This window comes from Larimichthys crocea, chromosome VIII, assembly GCF_000972845.2.
Source record: "Larimichthys crocea isolate SSNF chromosome VIII, L_crocea_2.0, whole genome shotgun sequence".
Taxonomy (NCBI): domain Eukaryota; kingdom Metazoa; phylum Chordata; class Actinopteri; family Sciaenidae; genus Larimichthys; species Larimichthys crocea.
The window spans coordinates 31015440-31042281 of NC_040018.1; the positions used below are offsets into that span (position 1 = coordinate 31015440).

Genomic DNA, 26842 nt, shown 5'->3' on the forward strand with positions numbered 1-26842 from the left:
TGCTGTGAGCTGCTCGTATATTAATGATCTCATTGTGTTGTTGCTGCACTCATTACCAGACTCTCTGGGTAACAGTAGCAGCTTTTAAACGCCTTAAACGCAGATAATGTATTTGTGGCTCTGCGAATGCCTGCGCTTCATTAAACTTGTGTGGGTAGCACTCAGTTTCCTCAGAGCGCCTAATATCATCAAGCATCTGGTTAAAAGCTTCTCCACAGTGGAATTAACCGCAGCAGGAAAGCCTGTGAAACTGCCACCGTGGCAGGAAGCATTATCTTCGTATTAGCATTCAGGATGGCGACAGAAGGAATCATTAGCACGTTGGAATGGGTTGGCGGTGGGGAAATGCTGCGGGGCAGGATTTACCTCCCACCCATCAGAGGACATTTCAAGATAACGACAAGTCAGTCCAAAAAAAAAAAATGAAGCCCAAAAAGTGCACGATGGGAAAGTAAAGAGCCAGACTTCAAAGAAACTTTCAGGAATATTAAGAAAGATTAAAATCGTTTCATGTCGGTGATGTCGGAGTTTTACTGATGACAAATCCAAGATGATGAAAGCTCGGCGAGTTCATGGAGACGGATTCCTCTTTACGTCTCGACAGAAATCAATAAATCCAAAAAAAAGAAATAAAAAGAAATTATCAGCTGAAATACAAATACATGCTGCGTATTTATGTCCAGATGAGAATATCTTCCAATGATCCCCAGAGGGGAAAATTCAAAAATAACAAAAAATATCTGGAATTTAAGGAAAAATTTGAAATAAAAATAGAAACTATGAAAAGAGAAATTCAACAATCGTGCAGAGAGACACAGACTGTCTAAAACCTGGACGTAGTCTCCGTGACATCCCCACAGACTGTCTAAAACCTGGACGTAGTCTCCGTGACTTAAGCCTATAACACAAGCAGGCACTGCTTTATTTCAACTTGCTGCCTTTTTTATTACTTTATAAAAAATCTGATGTTTCGAGCTCAGTCTTTTCTTCTTGTTCAGAGGAATCAAAAAAACATCTGTCTGTGATCCCTAAAAACATTTTCATTTTAAAGGATGAAGGTCTGAGCCTAAACACAGACCTGAACTCGGTCTCTGGTGTCACGTTTACCTCCACCCTCAGTGACTATCTTTCATTTAAAAAACAATATTTTTGGAGACACGTTGATCGTTTTGTTCCTTTTCCTGAGCGTCAGGAGTTCCTGACTGTCTCCTCTGTCTGACTTCATGCAGGACGAACACACACAAACAGAAATCAATAAAAGCTGCATACATAATCAGCAGACAGGCGGAGGAATCATCCACCCACTCGTTGGACCTTATCTGCACACTGCAACTGCAACTTATTTATCATTTCCGACATTTTCTGTAATCCAATCAGAATAATAATAAATAATAAATATAACATCATCACCTGAAGATGAACTCGTCGTGCGCTGCGTCCGTAGTGGATCGAACACAGTTTCAGTCTGAAACAATGAGCAGGAGGCGTCCGTGTTCAGAAAGTCTTTTGTACTTTTTATTGAAGTTTTATTTATTTATTTAGGGAAACTGTTAACATCTGTCTTCTCATAATGAAAATGTACATTTATCAATCTGCATAAAACATCACATGTACAGTACATCAAAATAAATACATCATCTGGTGGGCTGACTGATCGCTCAGTTCACTACAGCTACAGCTATTCACATCGCAAACCTCCACATCTGCAACAACATGTTCCTTTTTGAACCCCGAGCCGGTCCGGACCTGTGGACTCCGAGGCCGGTCTACGACATGTGAGGGACTGCACCGGCCATGAAGTCAGAGGTTTAAATACAACTTAACTACAGCTAAAGCCAGAGCTGGACCGGCCGGAGTAAAAAGGCTCGAATGTGACGTCAGGCTGGGGGGAGGTCGGGGACACGAGACATCCTGTGACGGAGACATCACTTCCTGTTTTTATCATTTCGTGGCACCAGACTCACGAGTTTGGATGTAAACAAAAATCTACCTGCCAACGCGCCGAGACTCGTAAAGTCGTAATCCTCAAGATTTCAGGTTGAGCTGCTGACTCTGACCAAACGTTAAAGCAACGCTGACAAACGTTGCTACCAGACGTAGCATGTTGATGCTACGCTGACCTGTAACCAGGTGAACGGGAGTACGTAACGCTTTACGGCAATAAGTCAGACTGATGGACGGTAAACTGCTGCCAACTGTAGCTGCTGTTAGCTGATGTTAGCTCAGTTTGTTAGCTGATGTTAGCTCAGTTTGTTAGCTGACGTCATCTAACATTAGCTCAGTTTGTTAGCTACTGTTAGCTAATGGTAGCTCAGTTTAATAGCTGCTGTTAGCCAACATTAGCACAGTTTAATAGCTGCTGTTAGCCAACATTAGCACAGTTTGTTAGCTGCTGTTAGCTCAGTTTGTTAGCTACTGTTAGCTCAGTTCGTTAGCTACTGTTAGCTAATGGTAGCTCAGTTTAATAGCTGCTGTTAGCTAATGTTAGCTCAGTTTGTTAGCTACTGTTAGCTAATGGTAGCTCAGTTTAATAGCTGCTGTTAGCCAACATTAGCACAGTTTGTTAGCTGATGTTAGCTTAGTTTGTTAGCTGACGTCATCTAACATTAGCACAGTTTGTTAGCTGTGCTAATGTTAGCTTCATTTTTAGCTGCTGTTAGCTAATGTTAGCTCAGTTTGTTAGCTAATGTTAGCACAGTTTATTAGCTAATGTTAGCCCAGTTTGTTAGCTGCTGTTAGCTCAGTTTGTTAGCTGTTAGTTCAGTTTTTGATCATAAGTAATGTAACCAGAACAAAAACACGAGTACAGCTGAACATATTTAGCACAGTGGGATTACGCTCTGACACTAGGGGGCGCTGTTGCAGTGAGATAATCTCCTGCTAGCTAAACAGCATTTTCCCCTTAGACTTCAAACATGTTGAATTATTATTATTATTAATTATTTAAAGTGTCGTCATCGCAACGTAAAGTCAGCGTGCCTGTGAAGTTTATTTAACGAGTGAGATCGCTGAAATCTTTTATTGTGAAACAGCAGCTGCAGGAAATGTTTGGCTCGCGGTTTCCTGTGGTTGTGAATGGCAGACTCCGCCACTGACAATGAAAACTACCACACAGAGAGGTGATTAATTAAATTAATGAATCTAAATACACTGAAACAAAAAAATCCAATCAAACTGTATCAAAAATCTTCAGGATTATAACTTTAACTTTAAAAAATACTAAAAGTGCTTCGACCTCGTCTTTCCTCAGTCTGTGTCCTGTCCCCTACTCCTTCCCCTTCTCCCCTCCTTCACTTCTTTCCTCACCACGTTCGACGCTCTTCGACGATCTTCGGTTTTCTCTCCTCCATCCTCCGTCTCCCGAGCGACGCTGATCCACAAAACGTTGTGTCGTCGACCTCCTCTGTCTCTCTGTCCCGCCTCGTGTCTCCTCTCCTGTTTTCCTGCCATGTCTTCATAAACTGTCACGTCTAAAAGGAGGAGAGAACAGGATCGCTCGCTGCGTCTCATGGCAGAAGGGGCTGGACATCATCTATTTGTATTTACATCGCCTCCTCCTGGGCGGAGAAGGAGGACGGAGGAGGAGAGGATGAAGAGTTAGGACGGGGCGGTCGGTCTCGGTTCAGAAATGTCTTTTGTGAGCCGTCTCATATCGATACTTCATATTCACGAGTGTCCTGTGGACGGCGGAGGAGACAGAGACGGTGTTAGTCCAGCGAACGGTGAGAGGAACGATTAGTGGTGGAGGTCTTTAACACTCACCCCTCCTGTCTCATAGAGCGGGTTGTCGAACTCCGTCTCCACAGTGATCTGTCGGTAAGGGTGGGGGTAGATCAGAGGAAGCCTCAAGTTGGAGTGATATCGACACCTGAAGGAGGAGAAGAGGGAGATCCATCATTCAATTAACATCATGTTAGCGTCGTCAACAAACTGCAGTTCCTCTAACGTCCACTTGAGGCTGGCTCCAGAAGTGAGTCAGTCTCCATAAGTCCCCATGTCCAAATGTCCAACTTCACAGCAGAAATAAACATGTTTACAGCCTGGTACAAAAAACAGTTTTGGTCTCTGTAGCTAATTTCCCCGTTCATGACAACTGTACTGAGGGTGAATTTATATACAACTCACCTGTTCACATTATATTAAGGCTTAAAGTTATGCAGGATTAAGAGCGTGGACGCTTTGATTGACAGGTGGGTGTGGTTACAGGTGGTTTGTTTCAGCAACCGGGCGTCATTCGGCCAATCTTAGGTCCGCAGATTTTGCTCCATTGTTTATACAGTCGGTAGTGGAGTGTGATAATGCATATTTCTACAATTTCAATTACTTTTCATGATCTGTTTTTTGTGATGTTTCCTTTTTTATTATTATATACAGTGGTCCCTCGTTTATCGCGGGGGATACGTTCTAAAAATAACCCGCAATAAACGAAATCCGCGAAGTAAGTTTTACAATTATTATACATGTTTTAAGGCCGTAAAACCCCCTAACCACACACTTTTATACACCTTTTTACACGCATTTTGTACAGCACTCCCTTAGTTAATCAGGACGCAGAACACAATGCGCGTTCATACTGTAAAAAAAAGCATGCAAAATTACACTAAAAAAATCCGCGAACCCGAGAAAAGTAAACCGCGATATAGCGAGGGATGACTGTATATCGGTATCGATCCGATAATGAGTGGATGCGTCATTGAATTGCTAAGCCTCGATTAATTTTTATGACCTTAAGTGTTTTTTGTGATGTTTCCTTTTTTATTATTAAATAGTTAAAACCCAGAACAGAATCAGGACAATATATATGTTTATATAAATTGGTTGTTTCCACTACACCTGACTAGCTTTGTACAAATCCCATAATTTTGCTGTTGTCTCGCTTTTAGCTTGATAATACAGCCACACTCCTCTTCCTCTGCCATTCTTCTGCTGTATTTATAGGCTCGCACTGTGTGTGCTGATGAACCTTCGCCGGCAGCTTGCTTGTTTGTTTGCTTTCCCCCTCCACCCTATCGTGTTCAGATATTGCGCCGTCACGTCACGTGAGGGTGGAGGGTGAGCAAAGTGTGGAGGGTGAGCAAAGTGTGGAGGGTGAGCAAAGTGTGCCTGCTCTGCGCTGACACAGGAGCGGCAAGTCCGGCGACCTTTGCCGAAACCTCAGCATTACAAACAAGAGCGGAACTTAAAGTAAAGAATCGATCCCACCAGGCTAGCATCGATCCGATACCGATGCCGACTTGGTATCGATACTATCGATCCGCCCACCACTAACAGTCGGTGATTTTTACCGTGTGACGTAGACGTAAGCGCCTCCAAGCAGCACAGACAGCAGGAGAACTAGGATGAAGATGGCCAGCGCTATGTTCCCTCCGTCCAGGGTGGAGCCTGCGCTCGCCTCTGCAACTGACACACACACAACACGAATGAAACAAGGTTGAAGGAACGTGGAGTCTAACAGAGGAACAACCTGCGGAGACGAACGCTACGGGGAAACGAATGAACACAAACAGGTGGACGGACGAACACGAACGGTGGATGACACTTGGCAGGCAGAGCACACACACACACACACACACAGATTATTTTTTCATTCTTTGGTTTGTTTGAGTCGAGGAAACAAACGGTGTGGGTCTTTTTGTTTGTGCAGCCCACGCCATCAGAGCACAGCGACGTACACAGGTAGACTCACCTTCCAAAGCATGGTTGCCAAAGCAGTCATGGTTGGCTGCAAGACATCATTCTGTCAGTCAGTGCACATGAAAATCACCATCACACTTCCTGTGCTTTGTATTGAAACAGGGAGGTGACCGCTCGCCAGTCCTCGCCGCTAAACAGCTGCTGCTATCTTTGGTAACACTTCCCCATACACAATAAAAAACAATAAACCCTCCAGACTCTTCAAATGCTCAGCTGTGATTGGACAGTCGCTGTTTGGGAAAGGGTTAGCGAGCGCTCATGAGCGTGGTCGTGTCCGGATGGTAACAATAGATTTAGGTTTGGAAGCCCTACGCGGTCATTTGTTTTATCACGAGTATTTCAAGTATTCAGTCAAGTATTTTTGTCTTTATGTCGAAACAACAATTGTTGTTATCCCGAGAATTTCATCGAGATCTCAAGATCAGGAAACATTGTTTTTTTGTTTTTTTAAATAAAAGAACAGCGCCGGACGAACAGGAGAACGTTGCAATTTAATATACGCCACTATGCTTTTGTTTTCTCGTGATCTTGGAAAACAAAGTTACGTTATCCTGGATCTCTAGATAAAGGGTCTTCAACCAGTCCGTGACCCCTAGGGGGTCCTCAGAGGTACTGCCAATTTTTTGTCATAATAATTGACAATTCTCACCAAAATAATGGTGAATATGAGAGCACAGATCACTGAGAAACTACAGACAAGATGAACAGCTCTTAATAATTATATATATAGGCTAATAACCCAGTATATAAATAGGTTAATAAGGTGAAATAAAAGTTGAATAAAGTAAATATAAAAGTTATTATAGGCCAGGCTTAAACTGTGACACTTTTTAAAATACTAATAACATGTGGGGGTCCCTGTTCTGTTTGTCTCTCGTCCAACAGGACCAAGAGTCCTGCTCTGGATATCGATATAGATGATCTCGTTATCGCAGGAGAAAACAACATTTGTTATTTCGACATAAATAACTCGAGATCTCGAGAAAACAAACAACATAATTATAACATAACTTTATAAACTGTATGAATGTATAACAGCTTGTGGTTGTTGACGATGACTTGACCAAGTTGTTTTGGTGCCTGAACTCAACAAAACTGTGATTAAGTCTAAAAATAAAAAGATTCAATGAGTTTTGGCTCGATCAGAACGTCACGTTTGCTGGATTAAAGTCCTGTTGGACCCATTTCATCCAGCACAAACTGCAGAAGTCTATCTGCCATTACAAGAGTTTGCAGAACTAGTGTTACCGTCTGGACACGACCCATCCGCATGCATAGGGGCATGATCAATCTGTATCAACAAGCATGGGGCAAATAAGTCCTTGAATCTTCCATGTACGTGCATAAATCCAGAGGTTCATTCCACACACACGTACAAATATTTTTTTAAACTCCTCACCCCTGCAGAGCGGAAGTGGGCCGCTCCAAAATGACGGGTTCCCCAGGATGCATTTAATTGCGACCTCCCCGATGAGCTCGTAACCTTGGTAACAGACAAAGGTGAGTGATTCGCCAGGCAGGTAAAGTCTCTTGGACAGGATCTGGTAGCCGTTGTCAGGGAGACCAGGGTTTTCACAGGAAACAGAATCCTCGGCTACATGGTGGAAGAAGAAAGAGAGAAAGAAAAAAGAAAAAGATGGATCCTGGCGAGTTTCTCAACACGAATCGAGTCTTTTTTGCGTCAGAGCTCGACTGACAGATTTGACAGGCTCTGGCTGAGGTGACATGACTCATGGATAATCTCCACCCCCTCCTCCAGGTGGCTGAGGACTGATTGGTACGGTGCATTAGCATTGCATTTACATATCAAACATTTCACACAAACATTAATATCACCACACACACACACAGTCAGTCGTAAGATGAAAAACGCTGGAGATGAAGCGTCGTCTCTGGCATGCAGAGATGCTGCGATCGGTGTCAGCAGAGGAGAGAGAGCCAGAAATCACACAAACCCACTCGTGTTAGATCGTACGGGCACAGAGAGAGAGCCTCTCATCTCCAGTTAACTGTCTGTCCCGATGACGAGGCTCTGAAATCAAAGAGCTGCCAAATAACCCGTAAACCGCACCAGCCTGGTTTGAGGAAATAACGGGCTTTCTTGATACTCACAGACACAGTGAGGCAGTCGGGATGTCCACACAGGCGTCCCTGGCTCGCGGCCGTAGCAGGTGATGGTGGCACCGCCCTGCAGGATGAAGCCGGGGTTGCAGCTGTACTGAATGGTCGTCCCCACCAAGAGTTTCGGGTCGGACAGAGACCTGATGGAGTGCTCCACGTGTCCGGGATCTGAACAGTACATGACTGAGAGGAAGAGAAATGGATTTTAATAAAGAAAGCAAACATAAAACACGACACGGGCAGATTTCATAAAGTATGATTACCTATAAGGTCAATTAGGCAATAACGCACTCGAGGTCGTGCTGTTATTCAGAATAACGACCTCATGTGACCTCAATATAACACGTGCAACCTCGAGTGCGTTATTGTTTTTACACAACATCTCTACACGCTTAATTTATGAGCTAAGAAAACGACATAATCCCAGCAAGTAAACTAAGTCTGGCACTTCTGAAGCTGTGTGGAGGCTGGACCATGGAGACATGCCTGGTGGGGGTTCTCCTCCGTTCTGATGAGTTCTGGTGGGGAGATCGGAGTATTTAGCCTAGGCCATAGTGTCCACCTGGTGCCGTTTGTGTCCTATACTTCTAGATTGTCTCATTTTAGCTCTGTTTTTGTTCTCCACCAACTCCAGAGGAAAATATGGTGCCCGACAGTCAGTCAAAGCCTTTAAGGTTTCCTCGAATGTGTGGGTACAACCATAGCTGTCGAGACATCAAGCGTTGTTCGAGGGGACATTTGGACTTATTATGTCGTGGTCATCGTGTAAATTCATCTCATATTTTAGTACAGTGAGTCCTATAAATAATGACAGATATACATGCTGACATAGACGTGATATAAGGACTGACTCTTTTCGCAGAAGGGCGGCTGTGAGCTCCAGGAGAGGTCTAACTGACAGGTGAGGGTCTCCCGTCCCACCAGGTCATAACCGGGGTCACACTGGTAGGTGATCCGAGCCCCTCGCACCAGTGCAATGTGGGACGTCGTCTTCCAGCCGTTCTGGATCTCCGGCAGGTCTGGACAGGAGTCATTCCGGGACACCTCTGAGAGAAGAGATAAATCAAATCACAAAGGTTCAGCTCGGTTACGGTGCTGTTATTGCTCGTGCTGCAGGTTCGCTACGATGACGCATGTCGTCTTTAGCAGCAGTCACGAGGGTCAAGACGGGGACAAGATAAACAACAGTACATCAGATTTGGACGTGACACCGGGACATATTCTCTGTGAGATGATTGATGGACTTATTGTGCGATTACTTGACCGTGTGACAGGATGATGGATCCCGTCTGTGTTGGACAATCTTCAAATATCATCTCTACCGTGTATCCGCTCTGACGGTTTGCCTCCGCTTGGAGAAGCAACTTTTACCTCAGACTCTGAAACAGCCTCAGTGAAATTATTCCAGGCTGTCACGAGAAAAATGATTTTGTTGTTTCGCCATGTCACGCTGATTTTCTTTATAATGAAATGTAGACAAGATAATCCTGACTGAGAGCGAAGTGAAGCCAAACACAGGAAGTGCCAAAAACAAACTGCAGTTCCTCTAACGTCCACCTGAGGCTGGCTCCAGAAGTGAGTCAGTCTCCATTAGTCCCCATGTCCAAATGTCCAACTTCACAGCAGAAATAAACATGTTTACAGCCTGGTACAAAAAACAGTTTTGGTCTCTGTAGCTAATTTCCCCGTTCATGACAACTGTACTGAGGGTGAATTTATATACAACTCATGTCACAGAGACTACGTCCAGGTTTTAGACAGTCTGCGGGGACGTCACTGAGACTACGTCCAGGTTTTAAACAGTCTGCAGGGACGTCACAGGGACTACGTCCAGGTTTTCGACAGTCTGTGGGGACGTCACGGAGACTACGTCCAGGTTTTAGACAGTCTGCGGGGACGTCACGGAGACTACGTCCAGTCTTAGACAGTTGTGTTCTCCAAGTCAAGAATGAACTTTCTCTCTTTTAAAAGAATATTTGTGTTGTCTGATCCGTTTCCTGTTTAAAGGGATCAAACAGCTAATCAGTGCTGATGCTCATAGAGAAGTGATGATGATTCAGTACATGCTGAATTAATTAGACATTACAATCACAACAGCCTTGACTTGAATTTACAAAACACGACTCGTCACACCAACTTTTCAACCGTCCACCACGATCCAAGTGTTTGCTCATGGTGGGACCTGTCGGGTACGATGCTCTATGTGGAGATACGGTGCTGTAAATAAACTGCAGACTGCACTGAGCTGCCAGGCTTTAACCGGAGTAAACAGATCACCCAGGTCTTCAACTCGTTACGCTGTTCTTTTAATTAATTACAAGCTCTTCTGTCTTTTATCCCCGTACGACCTCGCTCGCACATGGAGATCCTCTGGCAGGAGCCTCCTTTATCTGGTCCAAACTCTGGGCTGAACACTAACAGAGCTTTTAGAATAAAGAGCCCCGAGGACCTGGAGCAGCCAGCCTGAGGATAAATGTCAGGCTGAGTCAGTGGCTTCTTTAAAATCAGCTTTTTTCACAGCACCGTCCCTGATTTCATCAGATTCTAGTTTTCATTCTGCTGAAGGGTTTTTGCCATTTTTCATTTTTGATGTAGTTTGTTTGCTGCTTGTATTCTTTTATTGCTGTTTTCATGTCTCTATGTTTTATATGTTCTTCGCTCGCTACATGAAGCACTTTGTAACTTTGTTTTGATTAATAATTTATATTAAAAGACGTGAAAACAACGCAACCCTGTGAAAGTTGTTGCTCGTTGCGATCTGAAGCTTCGCTCTGCTTTAGTTTTTACAGTTTTCTGATGTTTCAGCTGGTTGTTTGTCTGTTTTACTGCTCATGGCGTCATTTCAGCCACACGAGGCGACAGTGTTCTTCAAAGAAGCTCCGATAAACCTTCTGTACATGACCAAACAGCAGAGTTAGACCAGCTCGTGAACATACTGGAGACAGATATTTCCCTCAGGGGCTGGTGGAGACCAAAATTGGAGCTAGAAGACAGCGAGTACTGGAAAAACACGACTTCAAGTGAGTTCTGTTGCTGCAGGTCGTGTAAATAATCAGCTGTTTGTGTTCCTGCTGCTCTCGAGTGGACAAAAAAATCATCTGTTGTAGGTTTAAGGTTATGAAAACGTGGTCGCAGGTAATAAAAAGAAAAACATTTACTGAAGCTATGAGAACCGACGGAGACTATGTCCAGGTTTTAGACAGTCTGTGGGGACGTCACGGAGACTACGTCCAGGTTTTAGACAGTCTGCGGGGACGTCTCGGAGACTATGTCCAGGTTTTAGACAGTCTGCGGGGACGTCACGGAGACTACGTCCAGGTTTTAGACAGTCTGTGGGGACGTCACGGAGACTACGTCCAGGTTTTAGACAGTCCTAGAAGGACAGAGGAAGAACAACATAACAGGGGACCAAACTTCTACAGGATGAGGTCTGAATGTTTTGCCTGTGATTCCTCTGTCAGCTTCATAGTTTACATGCTGTATCTGAGAAGACGAAGCAGCAGGAGTCTGTTGATCGTTCTGAAGATCTTTCTGAATCAGTAACTTCTCTGATCTCAGATTAAAAGTGTCCAGCTCGAACTTTCTTCGTGTTATCTCGACGGCCTTCAAAAATCAATAGAGTGAAATTCATTAAAACCAACAGCCGTGGAAGAAAAACAACTCTCCCTTCAGATTCACGAAGAGACAAGTTACCACGAGTTTCTGAAGAGTTATGAAGCTCAGTGTGGTGACTCAGCAATGACCATCGGTGGACCTGAGGCGGGCTGAGTGACGCCTGGTATAATGTGAAAACGCCTTAATATAATGTGAACAGGTGAGTTGTATATAAATTCACCCTCAGTACAGTTGTCATGAACGGGGAAATTAGCTACAGAGACCAAAACTGTTTTTTGTACCAGGCTGTAAACATGTTTATTTCTGCTGTGAAGTTGGACATTTGGACATGGGGACTTATGGAGACTGACTCACTTCTGGAGCCAGCCTCAAGTGGAGGTTAAGTTAGGATAGGTTGCTGGTTGCTGGTTCATTGATGCTGAATCGATGACGTACTTGTTAAAGAATCGTTTTTATCTGATTTGACGTCAATAAACATTTTGTTTTTTTCACTTTCACGACAGGAAGTCAGCACCAAGAAACAATTAAATCAAATCAATCAAATCAGCTGATCACAGGTTGGTTACAGGCGGTTTGTTGTTGCTCTTTATATTTTAGATTTTATATTATAATGTAACAAAGAACAAAACAAAACCACCTCCATTAGACGACACACGGCGCTCATAAAAACTGATGCTGTTTAAAGACAGAAAAAAATCATTGCAGCCTGGAGAGATGTATAAACAAGTGTGTGTGTGTGTGTGTGTGTGTGTGTGTGTGTGTGTGTGTGTGTGTGTGTGTGTGTGTGTGTCTGATGATGGATCGGGCAGCATACAGTATTGCATTGCGCTGTACAATATAATAGGACTACAGGGATTTGTAAGTTGAAGGATCCGGGATCAATTATTCATTCTCTATTGACTCTGGTTGTGCTTCCGTGTGCAGCCTGAGTGTGTGTGTGTGTGTGTGTGTGTGTGTGGTGGGTAATTTATTCCCACACACACACACACACACACACACACACACACACACACATATATAATCAAAGGGAGTAGCCTACGTATTCATGCTGTGTCTACTTGATTTACTCCTCTGGGAAGCGTGTGAGTTTGTGGGTGTCGAGCGGGTGACAAGTAAATTGGACGGCGTGCGGGACAGTGCGATGCTGAAATTGGAGTCAGGTGTTGGGGACGGGAAGCTGCTGCATATTACTGCGTGTAAAAAAAAAACAAAAGGAGGAAGTGAGCTTATTTGGCTGCTTGTTAAACTCCGGGCTCGTGCGTAAGACCAACAGACATTGTGAGATGGTGAAACAAATGGGATGTGATTGAATAAGGGCAGAGGGAAATGAAAGGAAAAGACAAACAGCCACGAGAGGAGAGAGAATGGAAGATGAGAAGCAGAGTCGGCAGCTCGAGGAGGAAGGGCTGAACGGAAACCAACGAGAAGATCGAGACCAACAACCTGCCTGAAGACGTCCACCTTTAAAACCACACCTCACAAACAGTTTGATTCTAAAGACAGCTGCTCGCTGTGGGTTTTATCTGTGCGTTTGTTGGGACTATTTCCAGGCGTGGACTAATACACGTTTTCCTCGAAGGCCACAGACTAAAGTCTAAAATCTGGACATAGTCTCCGTGACGTCACCCACAGGTTTCTGGAGATCATCAGAGGAGCTGAGGCAGGCTGAATGAATCCAACACCCACCTGTCAGTCAAAGCGTCCATGCTCTTAATCCTGCATAACTTTAAGCCTTAATATAATGTGAACAGGTGAGTTGTATATAAATTCACCCTCAGTACAGTTGTCATGAACGGGGAAATTAGCTACAGAGACCAAAACTGTTTTTTGTACCAGGCTGTAAACATGTTTATTTCTGCTGTGAAGTTGGACATTTGGACATGGGGACTTATGGAGACTGACTCACTTCTGGAACCAGCCTCAAGTGGACGTTAGAGGAACTGCAGCTTGTGGCTTCACTTCACAGTCACAGAAGTTCGATCAGTTTGACTAAATCATTACGGGTGAAGTCTCGGTTCTGTTGGACTGACGGAGTTGTGGTGGTGTCGGTTGCTCTGACACTGTTCAGAACTCACCCATATAGTTGATGATGAAGCCTTCGCCCTTGCCGAAGACGAGCCCCGCCGGGTCGGAGTGGAAGGTGACGGTCAGGTCGGGGGTGGTGGAGGAGAGCTTGAAGGGGCTGCTCCCCCCGACGTACCGACCCAGGATACGAGTCGTGACCTCGTCGCCGTCCGTGATGGTCAACATGTCGCTGTCGCTGATGTTGAGCCTGAGAACGTGTGAAAGAAACAGAGTCAGAGACAGAGAAGAAGAAAAAGAAGAAGACGAGCCAGTGGTGGCATCAGTTCAGGCCGAGAAACGATGACTCAGATCAGCCGACCGCGTGGGAGACGAGATGACCTCGGAGGCTAAATGTTGCAGTCAGAGTGTTTAACAGGCTGTAAACACAGACGTGCTTTTATTAACCCTGAGACGTTTGTTTCCCCACCACCAGCACACGGAGGCTTCCTCCAGCACACGGAGGCTTCCTCCAGCACACAGAGGCTTCCTCCAGTACACAGAGGCTTCCTCCACCACACGGAGGCTTCCTCCAGCACACAGAGGCTTCCTCCAGCACACAGAGGCTTCCTCCACCACACAGAGGCTTCCTCCACCACAGAGGCTTCCTCCAGCACACAGAGGCTTCCTCCAGCACACAGAGGCTTCCTCCAGCACACGGAGGCTTCCTCCAGCACACGGAGGCTTCCTCCAGCACACGGAGGCTTCCTCCACCACACAGAGGCTTCCTCCACATGCAGAGAGCACACAATGGAACATTTACATATGTGTAAATATGATACCAGAGGACTGAAGTGTAACTAACCATGTGAAACCGTCTTTATTTCATATGTTTACGTCACTTTGTGCTTGTTAAGCATCAACATCCAACATTGTTCCATTGTATCTATGACAGAAACTAATGAAAGGCGTCATGAAGCCCTGCATTCAAATATATTTTGGGGGTAGAGACTTTAGTTTTTAAGGTTCCATCTCAGCTCTTTGGCTTCATGCTTTGACATGAACTGGTAAGAAAGCATCAGACTGCTCTGCATGAACCTACAAACAAAAACCAGCATCAGATTCAACTAGAAGACAAACGTCAGCTCTGAACATTCTCGATTCTCACAGAAGTTTCTGAGACTTTTTTCTGAGACTGTGTGGAGGGAAAGATTCAGTCCAAGCCCAGTGGACCGAGCCAATAAAAACAAGAGTCAAGATAAGACCAGAACAGTCTTAACAGTCTTATCAGCGTGTTCTCTAAAGTTTTGGATCTAATTCGCTGCGTGGACCCCTCGCTGAGCCTCGGCGCTCACAACATTTTTTTATCAGTCGAGCTTCAGATCAGAGTTTTAAATGTTTGTGAGTCTGAGCGTGTCGGTGTGTTTCTCACAGCTGGACGTCCAGTAGCACCCGTTTGTCCTCCCCGACATGAATCCTCCAGCTGCAGTCCTCGCCCTCGCCGTACCACTCGGGCCAGTTCGGAGACAGAATCACACCTCCAGGCCCGGTCAGGTCGCCTCCGCACTGTGCTGCAGAGAGACGTGAAGATCCAAAGTCAGAAATATGATTTTATGATGACGTGATTTCAAAAACTACTAATAAATCACATGACATACAGAGTGTGTCAGATGCAAACAGACTGCCATGATCATCAGTTTGGGAGCTAACCATTCACAAACATTCACCCAACGCTGGTGCAGCCTTCGGGAGCCCAAAGACGACCCGATGTCCCTGATGGTCCCTCAGACAAATCACTATGACTCCAACAACACAAACTTAGATGGTATCGGTTACTGCACTAACTAATGAATCCTGTTTCATTTCACTGACAGGGAGCGACCTGATAAAACCTAATAATAATAAACGATGCTGTATTTTCATCTTTAACACAACGAGCTCTGACGTCAGTGTTCTAACTTTGAAATATAAAGATTATTATAAATTCAACTTTTTGCAGCGCTCAGTAGTTTCCAAGACTTTCAGGCCGCAGCATCCTGATGATGCCCGAGAGGCAAAAGAGTCGAGCGAACACTCGCTGCTGCCTCGAGCGACTCAGACGAGTGTGTCAGTGTTTTTATCACCTCTCTGGGCAGAGTGACATCACCTGTCCTGAAACATATTCTGTTATTGTGGCTGTCACATCCATTCCATCGTCTCATAATTCAGTGATGGACCTCTTTGTGTCCGGTGTTAACCTCATGAGGCCTGTATGCTTCCCTCAGGATTACCCTTGCATAGCGGTTCTGTGTCGTTCCAATACGGATCCCTCGCGCTGATGCACTCGATGACAGGCGGGCCTTGTTCTAAAGAGTGGCCCGGGTCACAGGCAAACTGAACCACAGCGCCGACCCCGTACAACGGGTCGGAGGTGGTGAAGTTTCCGTTCTGCAGGTACGGCTCGTAGCAGTGGCCACGCTCGAAAGCTGCAGGAGGAAGGAGATGAGAGAAACGAGCTGAGTCCACTTCAAGTTAACAACAAAATGTGTCTCATTAACGTCGCAGCATGCAGCACTTTGAATATGAAGTATTTGGGATCTCTCTCCTTGTGTAATTTCCATGAACAGATGCCAAGATGAAAAAGAAACTAAATCTTGTTTCCACTCGCAAAGATGATTCTGTGGTTTCTTTTTCTCTTCACTGATGAGGATAAACACGCTGGACGAGATATTTACATCCGTCCACAACCTGACTCTGCCAGAAACTCTGAGAGCTTTAGCTCAGATTATGTTGGACCTATTATGTTCCTGACGATGCAAGCCAAAAATCAGCTTGGCAGTGCACGAAGTAAGCAGAAAACACTGAGCCCTGCAATCCTCTCTTATTTGTTTACATAATTACACTGTAATTATAGTAATATAACAATACATCTAGAACATTTTAGACGACGCTGCAGAAGTACACGTTTTGTGTGTGATTAGATCCAAAGTTCAGCTCCTGCACCTTCGTAGCGGATGTTGAATCCCATGTTGTGGTTGGGCTGGTCGGTGATGAACTGGATTCTTACAGACGGACCCTCGCTGATCACCCCCTCAAATGGTATCTGTCCGCCCCGACCCGAGTCGAACAGCACCACGGAGCCGGCGTCCAGCCCGCTCCACAACACCAGCCTGCAGGGACGGACAGACAGTCAGCATGATCGGTCGATCATGGAAACTGTGTTGACATAGCTTTTTTTGGCCACTTGGGGGCAGCAGAAACAAGCTGTCAGCACTAAATTCACATTATTATGACCTATCATGGATATATGGCTAAATTATTAGCAAACTGTTGCTTATTTTTAGAGTTTGTGCTCGTGTTTTTTTCGCCCGTTGGCTCATCTGTGCAGCTTTGGGTTGAAACTCTGATCTCTGTGTTATCAGATGACAGTATTGTAACGTTTCAAACACGTGGAATGGAAAATTATCGACATATCGATACTTCTGACACCCTTAGTCTGTGACAGTCCAATTTCCAACGTTTTTTAGCTCTGTTTTTGGTCTCCACCACCAAGTAAACATCTGTCTCTTCAGCTGCTAAATGTTCCACCAGCTCATCTCTGACGGAGTCTGTCTGCTGTTCGGGTGTTTTTGTTTTTTAGAGCTTCTTTTGAAAGACTAAATTAAACGGTGAGTGAAGTTGTGGGCAGCGAGCTGAAAGAGGCTAAAACACTCCATTGAGCTGATGGGAAGCTGGTGATAAATCTGCTAGTTGTCACATTGTTTTTCTATCTGAAAACCCAATAAAACTTAAAAAAGAAGCTCTGACGCTGCATTAAACTCACAAAGATGGGCACTCCTACCTGTCCGTGCGTCCCAGAGCCAGTCTCTCCAGGTGGAGGTGCAGCCTCTGATCCTTGGGTGCCTCCAGTGACCAGGAACAGGAGCGGTCCTGGGTGGCGTTGGGTCCAGGGTGTGGAGAAGGCGAGAGCACCCTCCCCACTGTAGCGTTCTTCACTGTACCTCCACAAAGAGCTGCAGAGAAGACGTCGCTTTGTGGCGTTACATTATATAATCCAAGTTAATGAAGCTAATGAACACAGTGTCACACTCACCCCTGCAGCTCGGCACCTTGCCGCTCCACACCGGCAGCGAGGCGTTGAGGCAGGTGAGCAGCGTCTCCCCCTGCAGGTGGTAACCCATGTGGCAGTGAAAGCGGGCGGTGCCTCCGGGTAGGAGGTCCTGCACGGACACCTCCCCGAAGTGAGGCCTCTTCGGCAGCGAACAGCTCAGCCTGAAGACTGTGAAACAAAAGGAGGAACCAGAGAGGAGGAGCGACCATCACTGATTCTGGTGAAACTGGATCATATTTTATGGAGGAAATGTTTTCTGGTTTTCCCTCTGATGTCCTCCGGCTGCTCCGCCTCAACTCTCTGTGATTTACAGAGTTTATGATGGACAGTGAAGTAAACTGCTGACAGCTGTAGCTGCTGTTAGCTCAGTCCGTCAGCTTGGCGGTGAGCTCAGAGCGACGGGTACCCGTCGCTCTGAGCTCACCGCCAAGCTGACGGACTGAGTGTTTGTACCAACAGGCGTTATGGACGACCAGGAAGAAGAAGAGGAGGTAACCAGGCTCAGCAGCTTCTATGGACATGATGGCAGAGGAGAAGAGAGTGAAGAGGACGCTGACGGAGGACCCTCAAACTGTCTGAGTTCATTATTCTTCAGCTTTAATAAAGGTTTTTGTAAATGAGCAACTCAGGTGAATGTTTCTGTTTCTAATCGAGGTGGAAGGTGAGTTCAGATCCGCACAGGTAGATTTTAGGTGAATCATTTGGATCATAACAAGCGCTGTAGCTCTATTTGTGTTTTTCATCTTCAGCTCTGTGTTGTCGTCTCCGTCCTCCGCTCCTCTGGATTGGACGGCTGTGATTAATGGCACAGGTGGGTCTCCTCCTCCTCTCCGGTCCTCGTCATATCCATCATGAGCCGGCACAGCTGAGCGCGTGCACGGAAACTTACACAGCACACACGCTCTGCAGAAACTCCCATATCCTCAGCCTCCTAATGAGACGAGAGCCAATTAATCAGAGCTTTAATCAGCTAATTCACACGACAGATTCAATCACCGTGCTAAGTGATTAGATGAGAAGATTTCTGATTATGCAATTAGCACGTATACAGAGGACAAACAGGCCCCCAGGCCCTAATGACGCATCCACATGCATCAGATTTATATAGTGTGTTTATATACATGTTAGTGTACACTCTTTATGTGTGTGTGTGTGTGTGTGTGCACTCACTCTGATAGTGCAGCTGGAACACGCCCATGCTTCCCTCCGGCGTGGAGCGGTAGAAGACGGACAGAGTGTTGGTGGGACTGCGGATCACCTGACCTTCCACCAGCAGAGTGTGATTGGCCAGGACGAGCAGGGCGCCTCGTTCGTCTGCGCCCCTGATGGACAGCTGCTCGCCCTCAGACAGGTTCACACTCTTCACCTGAAGACACACACGGGGAGACACACACCGGTTATTTTCCTGTAGTAATCGTCTTGTTCAGATTCACAAGCTGCTGCTGAGTCTGTTTTTTCTGTGTTTGGGTTTTAGTCTGCATCATGACGCTGCAGATTCCTGCACGTCCAGCAAAAAAAACAGAAAGTGTGTTGATAGTTGTCAAACGTTAGAGAGGAAACAGAATTCACCGTGTCAGTGAATCTGATAATAAATGAGATCTGTGTGTGCACCAATAAAACTGTCAGTCGCAGCGAACACAAATTAAATTCTGCGTGTGTGTGTGTGTGTGTGTGCTTAGTTGCTTTCTTTGTGAGTACCATATTTTAGTTTTAAACACTAAAGAAAACACAGGGTTCCCACACCTTCTTAAACTTTGAATTCAAGGACTTTTCAAGCCCTTTCCAGGCCCAGCTCTCTCAAATTCAAGGACCTAACAAGAATCAAGGTTAATTACTGTTTCAACACTGAGAATTTCTATTCTTGCACTTTAAATTCACAAACTTTCAAGGATTTCAAGGACCCATGGGAACCTTGAACCTGCTGTTGTGTTACATACGTGTATTTTCCTCATATATAAATACATATAAACCACACAGGCTTGTACTCAAAGTATCAGTGGTAAAAGTACATGTACTGCAGTAAAATGTGACATTATGAGCTCGTTCGTCCTGATGCACCAATGTTACAGCAGCACGTTACAGGTGGAGCTGCTGCAGGTGGAGCTACTTCAGTCCAGTGAGTCCCACCCTGAGGGGTCGGGCCCCTGCAAAGGGTCACCTGATAATGTTTTGGAGCAGAAGTATGAAGTATCTGGCAGAGCGAGCAGTACCGACAGCTGCCACTCGGAGGCAGAGTTCATCCTGAGACCAGATCCTGGTTCAGTCAAAACCACCCCAACAACAAAATCATGTGAATAAGTGCTGACCTGCAGCTCCACCCCGTAGCCGGTGTACACCGTCACCGTGTAGGTGCAGTGCAGGAAGGTCCCGTCTGGCAGAGGGGGGTCATCGGAGGAGTCGATGTAGCCCTCTGGGTCTGAGAAGTTCACCATGCAGCTCGACAAAGCTGAGGAGAGAACAGAGGACGGTTACTGTTTTCTGTTCTGTGACCCGCCTGGACACTCAGAGGAAGTCCTGCAGAGGATCACATCTCAGAAACCACGAGACAAATTCAAATATTAGATCAAAAGTCAGAGTTACAATTCATCCTGAGGGGAACGTCAGCGTCTGAGCCAGACATCCAAGAGTTGTTGAGAACTTTATCATGATGGCGCTAGAGCGAAAGTGAGATCAGCTGTCCTCCAGCGTCTGTCCAACATGGACACAGAGTGTCACTTCCTGTCTCATGGGGACTTAAAGCTGCTACAAGAACTTTTGTTTGGGTTGATTCTGGCGCCCCCTGTGGACAAACGTGGTAATGTTTCCACCATCTTGTTCCTCTGTGGTAATAATTATAGAAACAGCCAATCACTGATGATTACTCATACCTGACGGAGGTGTCCCCGCCTCTGTGTCCACATCCAGCATCTGGCCCACAGTGGTGAGCTCAGCTTCCTGTTCGGGGGTGTGCGTCTGTGTGTGAGGCAGCCGGGAGTGTGTGTCCGTGGGCAGAGGTTCAGTTGGATCGCTGCCTCGGCCGCCTGACGCTGCAGCTGATGCCGGGGCTTTCACCCTCCGCAGTAATCCCCCGCTTTGATGCTCCAGGGAATGACTTCCAGGGAGGGAGCCGACACTGAGTCCTCTGCCCAGGAGAGGGAGCAGGTTCTGGGGCAGAGCGGAGGGAAGGAGCTCCCCTTTCTGGGAGACAAGTCGTCCTTTCTGAGTCAGCACTGACTGTAGCAAACCTCCAGCCAACACGCTGGAGCTTCTGCCTCTGGGGATGCTTTCCTTTGTGCCGGCCGGTGTCACCCCTGGAGCCTGGGTGGAGGCTGGGGCGGCTGTGGGGACTTCTTCATCTGAAAGAAGAAGTGGAAAACATTAAAACACTGGAAATGCACCAGGAAGCACGACTTTGGGTGGTGCTGTCACTGTCCTGCAGGTCTTATCAGGAGTGGGGTTATCAAGCCGGCACAGCCAGAACCCAGCCGAGCTTACCTCCACCTTCTACACACACACACACACACACTCTCACACACACACACACACACACACACACACACACACACACACACACACACACACAATAAGACGCTGTAGTGGGGAGACAGGGCAGTTAAGCATGACAGGAGCTGAGCCAAGAGGAGGAGGTGGGAGAAGAAATGCAGAGACAGGCAAACGCTCTGCCGTGCATGCTAAAACGCCATCTCCAGCAGCTTAGTGCAAAAAACAGCACAGACCAGCATTTACACACACACACACACACACACACACACACACACACACAAAACAGCACACACTCCACCCTCCTGTCTTCTTGCCTGCATACACCCTCAGCAGCTCATGGTGCAGTCTGCATGTGAGGAATCAGATAAATCATCAGCATCATCCTCTGCCTCCAAACACAGAAGAAGAAGAAGAAGAGACGCCTGCATGCTCTGTTTACCTGCCCGTGCACTTCACGTGACAAAGAAACTCATTTCAGCTTTCACAGCTTGCAGATACTGAGGCAGCACACACACACACACACACACACACACACACACACACACACACACACACGCACACGCACACACACACACACACACACACACACACACACACACACACAGAGTCTCTGCTCAGCTTTTCATATTCAGAGTCGTTTAAATTCAATTTGCCTGAAAATCACATTAATTACGGAGACGTAAACACTTAATGTAAATGAAGATTACATGACTTAAAGAACTGTGACCAAAACATGGACTGAAGTCAACATGGTGCACAAGTATAAACACAGTGACACCTTCAGACAGAGCTGAATGATTCTTTATCCACCTCCCAGTTACAAACACTTCGACAGTCACTGTCAAAGGTTTAAACCTTGTAACTAACAGATCCTGTCGAGTCCCCGTACAGTGGAGGAATATATGAAACATAAGGCTCGCTAACCTACGATAAACTTCAAATGAAACGTCGGCATGAATCATTTCTATCCACATGCTCGTTAGTCACTGTGGCAGGTAAATAGATTTTTCATTCCTGGGTTTGTTGCAGTGGGAGGTTGAACTGTGACAGAGTCTGCAGGTGAGCCGGGTGTCAGTCAAAATCAAATCAAATCAAAATCGCCCGGCGGGGGCAGACGAGGCTTCACGGAGCCTGCAGGTAACGAACTCATTAAAGTGTACTCGAAGCTTTTAGACGTCATTTCTCAATCAAGAGAATTACAGCTGCTGCTGATGACGTCAACAATGGATCAAATCTCTGAGTAATGTGAGGAGGGTCGCAGAGCCGACCCGACTGTGACCCGGCTGTGACCCGACTGTGACCCGACTGTGACCCGACTCTGCTCCTTCAGATAACACGAGGCTGTCAGCTGTCACATATTCTGTACTAAAGCAGCAGTGGGAGTACATTTACTCCACTACTTTCTACTCGTACTCCTCTACATCTCAGAGGGAAATAAACATATACATCTTTTTATTTCACTGCATTTATCTGACAACTTTAGTTACGTTACAAATGAAGACAGAACATACGAAGAGTTTGTGAAATCTGACCCAACAGTTTATAGAAGAGGAGCTGAGACGAGTCGATGGATAGAAAATGAATCAGCAAACATTATTCCAGTAATTGTGCCTTCCTGTTATCTGCTTCAATACGTCTGAGGACTGTGCAGCTGATTCAGAATTCTGCTGTTCAGGTCCCAACAGGACTTCTCTCATGTCGACTACCTGTTAAATCTAGAATATAATTTAAAATCTTCTGCTTACTTACAAAGCTCTTCATATCTTAAAGAGCTCCCACCATGCCGGGTTCCTCGTGGTTCCCGTTGTCTCCAAAAGTAGACTGGGAGCTTTCAGCTATCAAGCTGCATTGAGTACTTTTACTCTGATTACTTTAAGGCACATTTCCTGATTATACTTTTACATTTTCAAACTCGTACACGTATGTTTACAGTGAGCTGTTTCTACTTTTATTTATCTAAATACTTCACTGCTGCTAAGAAGACTTGGAGCTCTGGGAGTTGTAGTCCTTTGTATACGCTGCTAAAAAACACAACATAATAAAATAAATACACAGACGTAGTCCATATAGTTTGAATTTTGATTAAGTGAAACAATGCTTTACTCCACCTTTACTGTGTAAGGGTGGAGGCAGAGTCTCCACATGACTAAATGGAGTTGTGTGGAGGGAGGACATATTTTTGGGCCGTGGTTCCAGAAGGAGAAATCCCGTTTATTTCCACAGACAGTGTTACAGTACATGACTCACACAGCTGGAGCTTCTTCTATCGGCATGAAACTGAACCAAGATGAACAACGTTAGAAAATAAAGTGAGCGGACGCACAAACAAGTCGCCATTTCACCAAGAAACAGCGTTTGTGTGTTGCTGGTTTGTTTTAACAGATTAGTTTGGATCCAGACCAAGTGGCTGGAAAATGAAGCCACTGCGGAAGTACCAACAACCTGCAGTTCCTCTAACGTCCACTTGAGGCTGGCTCCAGAAGTGAGTCAGTCTCCATAAGTCCCCATGTTCAAATGTCCAACTTCACAGCAGAAATAAACATGTTTACAGCCTGGTACAAAAAACAGTTTTGGTCTCTGTAGCTAATTTCCCCGTTCATGACAACTGTACTGAGGGTGAATTTATATACAACTCACCTGTTCACATTATATTAAGGCTTAAAGTTATGCAGGGTTAAGAGTAAACGAGCTCAAACAGCCAAACGAACCTGAACCTGCAGTTTGTTGCCTGAGCAGCACATTTCTATTTTTTTTTTGTTATGCTTTATACTGTTGGCATGATTTCCCAGAATGCCACTGGTGGCTCACAATCTTTTGTCCTTAATTGGTCTCCAGTGTGCACGCACACATTTGCATCGGCCATGTCTTTGTTGTGTCGTTGCACAGTTCCCTTATTTATAGCAGGAGGAGGTCATCAGCTGACTCTGAAGAGATGCAGATAGATCGGAGGGTAACGGTTGATTACGATGTTGAAGTGTGGCCTTGCGTCTCACCGTCCGCTGAACATATTGTATCATTAATTTCCTGTCATGTATCAGAAGAACGTGCTGACAGCTTCAGCTACCTGAGTAATTTGGTGCACTCATCAGATGAATAATTAAAGCCCAGATGTTGTGAAGTCCGTTATCACATTTTCCAGGATTAATACGCAGCATTTAGTTTCTGTGCAGACGACGGTAGATTGTTGACGAGGGCTGACAGACTCTCAGACTTTGTTTGATGGAAATCTTCCGTGACATTCGCCACCGTGACAGCTGTAGTTTGACGAGGCGTTTGGCTTTTTGAGAAGACTGTCAGCCGAGAGGCTCGTCACGCAGACTTTTAATAAAAAAGATAATGAAGAGGATGAAACAATCGGGAAGTAAACAGCCTTAAAAAATGGGAGACAACATAAAGATTCTGCGTCGTTGGAGAGACAAAGTCTCACTCTGAATCTTCGGATCTCGTTTAAAGTGAGAGAAATCCGGCACCTTCAATCAGAGGGGAGGAAATAATCAGTGAAATCAGCCGCTGCTTGTTTTCCCAGCAAACTGCAGCATTAATGCAGCTCGCAGGAGGAGAGGCGACCACAAGAAGGAGAAAACACGAGGCGAGGAGGTAACGAGGGACGGCAGCGCACCGCCGATCTGAACGTGGAGCTGGAAAGGTCACGTGACACCGCTGGGACAGATCGAGAGGATTAAACACTTTAAAGCTAATAAAGGGTCTGAAGTCCGGCCTGCGTGCTCACAGATAACCACAAGGCGAAATCACAGGGTGCTTCTTTACCTTTAAATGCCAAGTCATTCAAATCCAAACTAGTTTTCCTCTGAACTGCACACGTTAAAGTCCGTATACAATCAATTCTGAGATTTCTTTCAAAAATAGTTTCTGAAAACACGTGAAAAGACTTTGAATATATCACTGAAATGTGGAGTCAGAGGTTCAAACTGTTTTTTTACCAGTTTTCAGTCTCGGGATTTTGTGGGCGGTCCTTAAAGGGCGGCTCGATGACACGCTGAGGCCACCCTGAGCAGAGAGACAGAGATGAATTCATCTCAGCTCAGAGTGTTTCAAAGTTAGTCATGTTCATTTTCTGAACTCATCAGCTTCAGCGCCTTCAGAGCACACGCCCCCATAGTCCTGGAGCTGAGAATTCATTTTTACCAGATTTTAATCATTCAAATTTGGCTGGATGGTTAATAACTCTTTCAGAACACAGATTTACTTTACACAGACTTTAACTTGGACTGATGTTGCTCGCTCTTCATTTTTTCTGGTGTTAAGTTGACTGACTTTCTCACGCCGCACGTCCTCCGACTGTCAAGTCAAGTTTTGCGAGAACACGTCTGACAAAACAACTTCGTTCGGCGTCTCTACCTCCCCCTCTGGCACCGCGAGTTACTACGGTTACGGCAACATCCCGAAACTTTATAACGATTCTCAATAAAATCACGAATATAGCCTGATTGTTACTTTTCACATTATGTTCTTGTTTGTAGCTGCTTGCCAACAACCAAATACAGCATGAGATTTGAAGTCTTTCGGGGGCCACAAACAAAATCTTACTTAGGGCCACTAATTGCCTAGAGCCGGCCCTGGCTCTTCAGAAACCTGTGGGTGACGTCACGGAAGCTGTTGATGAGCTGTTCGAAGCTCATCAAGGGTGTTATGATGACGTCAGTCAGTCAGCGTCCTGTCACACGGCTCGGCTGTTTGTACATGAAACTATCTGCAGGCGCTGACGTGAAAGGTCAGTGTCCTCTGAAGATACACCTTTCTGTTTGGGGAAGCCTTGATGTCTGCTGGTTCAAAGGCCTCCGTGGGGAACTCCCCGGGTTGCAGTGATACCTGGGTGACCTCCTGATCACAGAGGAAGGATGAAAGCAACCACTTGCTGGTCTTTGACAAGGGTTTTGTAGAAAACGGGAGCATGTACTGCATCTCACAATAATCAGGCCAGTCGTGCCTATTTCAGGACATCAGTGGAGTTTCTAGACGGTTATATTGATCCTGAGAGTCTCGAGCAGCCTGATCTGTGGTGACAGCCACAACAAAAACAAGTCCATGCTGGAGTTACCGAGGATACAGGTGTGTCAAAGGATGCTACAGAAAGGAGGGCAGAGCTGCACACTCAGAACTCTGATGCGATGTTTGGTACATTTCCTCCTCCAGGACACGGATGGCCTTCTTAGTTTGACCCTGACAGAGGCAGGGGATGCCGACACACCGGCCTCTGCAACTTAAAATATCAAAGTGTTTCCTGTTCACCAGCTCAGGCTAACGTGAGCAGCTCTGTCCAGCTGGACTGAAGAAAGTTTACCAGAGATGACTTTGCCAAACTCAGCGGTTAGTCCTCCAATCTATTTTTAATAGAAGGGCAGCTGGAGACGCCACCAGAGCCAACGGTCCGGTCTAAAACCTGGGACGTCCCCGCAGACTGTCTAAAACCTGGACGTAGTCTCCGTGACGTCCCTGCAGACTGTCTAAAACCTGGACGTAGTCTCCGTGACGTCCCCGCAGACTGTCTAAAACCTGTGACGTCCCCGCAGACTGTCTAAAACCTGGACGTAGTCTCTGTGACGTCCTCATAGACTGTCTAAAACCTGGACGTAGTCTCTGTGACGTCCCCGCAGACTGTCTAAAACCTGGACGTAGTCTCTGTGACGTCCCTGCAGACTGTCTAAAACCTGGACATAGTCTCCGTAACGTCCCCGTAGACTGTCTAAAACCTGGACGTAGTCTCTGTGACGTCCCCGCAGACTGTCTAAAACCTGGACGTAGTCTCCATGACGTCTCTGCAGACTGTCTAAAACCTGGACGTAGTCTCTGTGACGTCCCCACAGACTGTCTAAAACC

General features: G+C 45.9%; 1 protein-coding gene across 2 annotated transcripts in view; it reads right to left on the bottom strand.

Annotated features, from left to right (window-relative positions):
* Nucleotides 1-2755: 2755 nt before the first annotated feature.
* The window catches only part of sez6l (seizure related 6 homolog (mouse)-like), a 42571-nt gene continuing 18484 nt past the window's right edge, over nt 2756-26842 (bottom strand). Inside the window, exons 2-17 of one of the 2 annotated variants that reach the window (XM_019278617.2) lie at nt 20389-20856; nt 19828-19967; nt 18692-18887; nt 17504-17689; nt 17252-17423; nt 16414-16580; nt 15702-15896; nt 14864-15002; nt 13506-13702; nt 8667-8861; nt 7807-7998; nt 7094-7288; nt 5687-5722; nt 5286-5400; nt 3763-3868; nt 2756-3677 (exon numbers count right to left, since the gene is read on the bottom strand). In XM_019278617.2, coding sequence (XP_019134162.1) covers nt 3648-3677; nt 3763-3868; nt 5286-5400; nt 5687-5722; nt 7094-7288; nt 7807-7998; nt 8667-8861; nt 13506-13702; nt 14864-15002; nt 15702-15896; nt 16414-16580; nt 17252-17423; nt 17504-17689; nt 18692-18887; nt 19828-19967; nt 20389-20856 — 2729 coding nt within the window. In that variant the 3' untranslated portion in view covers nt 2756-3647. The remainder of the gene's footprint in view (nt 3678-3762; nt 3869-5285; nt 5401-5686; nt 5723-7093; nt 7289-7806; nt 7999-8666; nt 8862-13505; nt 13703-14863; nt 15003-15701; nt 15897-16413; nt 16581-17251; nt 17424-17503; nt 17690-18691; nt 18888-19827; nt 19968-20388; nt 20857-26842) is intronic. The other variant, XM_019278618.2, reaches the window with a different exon arrangement.